Raw genomic sequence first — 4,091 nt, 5'->3', positions numbered from 1 at the left:
CAAAAATTTTGTCATATACAGCTTAACACTGACTACCGAGAACCCGCCTGGTAGGCACTCGGGTTGTTTTATACACAGCTATAGACGACCGGTTTCTGGGGTATTGCTTAAAATTTTGCCCGGTTGCGAAAGTGTTAATACAACAATCCCGACTATTGGGTCATCTGGCCTGGGACCAAAGCCATGAAATACCCGATATCCGGGCATTAGGCATTGAATGTGTTAATGCAGATATGGTATACTAAAAGTAGCAAAAGTTTAAAACTAGGAAGCTATTCAAATAGCAATTTTTATAACTACACCAGGATAGCTTGTTTGATTTAAATATGAAATATTATGTATCTAAATAATTTATGACATGGCTCAACTTATAGCTCACCAACAAGAAGTACACAATTTATCAGACTTTGTGTAACAGATAAGCAGGCATTGACCTTTTTATCAGCTAATAAGGTACATTTCATTCCAATAATCTGTTTCATGGAAATGCTAAATAATCTTAAACTGCTATTTCTACTTTACCTCTCATTTATTACTTGAATAAAATTACAATTAAGCGTAACATCCAAACTGTAAAAACTTTTGTTCAAGGTTTAAATAAAAACATAACATTAAAAAGGAAACTCTTTATATTTATAGTAGGTACTTGTTTAAAGTGTATGTGACACTATTATCACAGGATTTTCATGGTTGTAACTCTAACAATCTTTAACCATTTGATCCTTAATCATCCCAGTTGACTTGGTGGCAATCATGCCACACAAAGGTGCCTTTTAGTGTGGGGGGAGCGTCCAGTGCCAGGTATAGCGGTGCGCGGGCTCCTCTCTCCGGGGTGAAGTCTCCCATTCCTTTTGTCATATCAGTCTTAACAAACCCAGGGTGCACACAGTTAATGGCTATGTCTTTCCCTTGCTCGTTAAATAGCCTTTGCTGGACAAAGGTTAAAGCTGACATGGCGACTTTAGAAACTTTGTAATCACCATAATGACCCGCAAATGCAACAAATGAACTTTTACCATTTTTTGCGGCTTGTAAGAAATCATTAACAAATTGTAAAATCTCTTCAACTGTGAGGTCATCCTTGACTAAAGTGTCTAACCAAACCTGCTTTCGAATATTGGAAAGCAAGCCCCAGTCACTGCTGATGTTAATGATCCGAGCATTGTTCTTCAAATGGGGATATAATGTTTTTGATATAGTTAATAAACTAAAGAAGTTCGTATCCATAAGTTTCTTTGCATCTTCATAGGATGAAACAGATTTATCAAAATCAAGAATACCCGCATTGTTTACAAGAACATCAATGCCCGCGTGATGTGTGGAAACGTATGTGGCGAACTCTTGAACACTCGCTTCACTAGTAACGTCCAAGACATGGAATAACGCATTCAGGCCGAGTTCTTCGAGCTTTTTAACGGCTTGTTTTCCTCTCTCTTCGTCTCTAGCTGTAAGGTACACAGCACCGTCGAACTTTGCACATAACCCCTTGACGATCTCGAACCCGATGCCTCTATTTCCACCGGTGACTATCGCTACTTTGGTTTCCATTATGTACATAAAAATTTGGAATCTTAAATTACTACGTTATAAAATAATATTTATCACCAAAATGACATTCCGTCTTACTGCACCGGTCATTCTAATTTATTTTGACATTGACGTAAAAGTTACAGCGCCTATACATAGCCTATACACACGGAGAACGTTCAAAACCCAAAATATTATCGTATAAAATATCTAGTCCGGTTTACATTCGCTTGCGAGCAACGAGCCGCGCCACGAGACAAGAGTGTAAACCTCGTGTAAACAGCTCGTCTCCCTCCCTCCCTCACCCCTCGAGCCCACCGTTTACACTCGCGTCTCGTGGCGCGGCTCGCGGCTCGGCTCGTGGCTCGCACGCGAATGTCTGCGAATATAAACGGACTTCAATCTGAAAATTTTACCCACCTCTACCTCGTCTTAAGGCCTATTTTAAAGCTTAAGCCTCCATTCACACTCTTACATGGTAGTCCGCCTCGCCGTCCGCCTCATTATGTAGGATTGTGAATGTGGTCGCGGACTACATGGCGTCCTACAAAACCCAGGTAGGATGCCGCTTGGGTCTTACAAGTCCTACAAGCAAAGAGTCCTACAAGCCCCGCCCACCGCTTGCAGTCCGTCGCGCACAGCTACCTTGTCAGTAGAAAAGGCGGCAAATTTAAAAAATGTAGGCGCAAAGAGTTGACTTCCCATAGTAAAATCGAATTTCGCGCCATTTTCTACTGACAAGCTCTGTCTGTGAGTATAGTTTTGTCATGTCCGTATGTTTTAACCATTGTACTCGAAAACTATACGATATATTTGAATGAATTTGGAACATGCATGTATATCGTCGGCTAGACGCATACACAGTATTACAATATTCCCTACAGTAGCGCGACGAATGTACTTACGCAGAGCAACGGAGGGGAACTCGCGGGGGGGCGGGCGGCGCGGGCCGCGTACCACAAACACGTTTAGTTTGTGGTACCGAGCGCGAAGGGCAGACGCGGGCGTGTTTTTACTTCAATTATCATCACTTCATAATTATTAGTAATAATTATACATATTCTATAATGGTGCGCACAAACTGTTCTGTGTACAGATGTAATTCGACATCGAAATCCCATTAGAAATTAAAGTTTCATAGATTTCCCCGCGACGAGAGGTAGGTTTTTTTTCTTTACTTATAAGTTGGAACTAAATACCCAAACACCATCTAGTAATTACCTACTTATACTAAGTATTATGTAATTATTTGTATTAACTAAGTTAAGGGCTACTTGCACTCGATCGTGACGAGAAAAATCTCATGAAGTTTAATCAAAATTATGTAGTTATTTTCAAAATTGCCGTCTTGATATCAAGATATTACGTATTATTTATGGTAATATTGTACAAAAAAAAATCAGTAAGGTACATATATCGTATCTGAAGGATACAATATCCATAGATACAATCTTGATATTTTGTGTCAAAAACAAAACAAACTATACCAACCGATGAAAAGGCGCAGTTAAAGGGTTAAAGAGGTATTTCCCGTTCGATATATGGATATTACGTATCATTTTATGATTAATATGTACCGTATCTGCAGTATAGTTCCATAAGTCTCGTGAAATAGGTATTGAAGTAGAACTCTGTCACTTTGTAAAATTTAAAAAAAAATTGTTTAATGATATTATTTTCAAACATACTTTCTTGGGGTTCGATATCAAGATATTACGTATCATTTGTGGTATATTGTACAAAAAAAAACCAGTAAGGTTATATCGTAGCTGGAGGATACAACCTTGATATTTTGTGTCAATAACTAAACAAATTATACCAACTGATGAAAAGGCGCAGTTAAAGGGTTAAAGAGGTATTTCCCGTTGGATATATGGATATTACGTATCATTTTATGATTAATATGTACCGTATCTGCAGTATAGTTCTATAAGTCTCGTGAAATAGGTATTGAATATGAAGTAGAACTGTCACTTTGTAAAATTGAAAAATTAAAAAAAAATTGTTAATGATATTATTTTCAAAATTGCTTTCTTGGGGTTAGACATGAGGATATCACGTATCATTTGTGGTATATTGTACAAAAAAAAATCAGCCATATCGTGTCTGGAGGAGCCCAAACTTGGTATGTTTCGAAAATTCTTTTTGTTTTAATTTAAAAAAAAATGCCCAATGCATATATTTTTAGAATCGCCTCAAAAAGCCCTTTCGTATGATACCACATACGATAGGTTTTGGATTTTTTTTTCCATACAAAAAAAAATATGTTTTACCACTCCCCCCCAGCGAATTTTTTTAGGAACTGCGGGTCAAAAATTTTGTTTCGACCTCTAGTATGCGTGTGCCAAACGGCTAACCTGTACATCGATTTGCGGTATTCCTTTGAAATTGGGGTCGAGCGGCTTCTGCTATAACATATTTGCATGTGACAGCGTTAGTAAGTACCTATACCTACGCTGGCGGCGGCATCGCGCGACATTAAAGGCGTTGCGCTACTGTAGGGAAGAATAATTGTAATACTGTGACGCATACCTCGTAACTCCATTTTTTCACCCTCGTAAATC

The 4,091-nt window shown here is 38.4% G+C and overlaps 1 protein-coding gene across 1 annotated transcript; it reads right to left on the bottom strand.

The window, feature by feature from the left end:
- Window positions 1-613: 613 nt before the first annotated feature.
- LOC134740658 (carbonyl reductase [NADPH] 1-like) lies at window positions 614-1,659 on the bottom strand. The gene has a single exon (XM_063673204.1). The coding sequence runs from the start codon at window positions 1,555-1,557 to the stop codon at window positions 724-726; it is 834 nt and encodes a 277-aa protein (XP_063529274.1). The 5' UTR covers window positions 1,558-1,659; the 3' UTR covers window positions 614-723.
- Between the last annotated feature and the right edge of the window lie 2,432 nt (window positions 1,660-4,091).

Source organism: Cydia strobilella, chromosome 4 (genome assembly GCF_947568885.1).
Source record: "Cydia strobilella chromosome 4, ilCydStro3.1, whole genome shotgun sequence".
NCBI lineage: Eukaryota > Metazoa > Arthropoda > Insecta > Lepidoptera > Tortricidae > Cydia > Cydia strobilella.
This window is presented reverse-complemented; position numbering and strand designations above follow the sequence as displayed.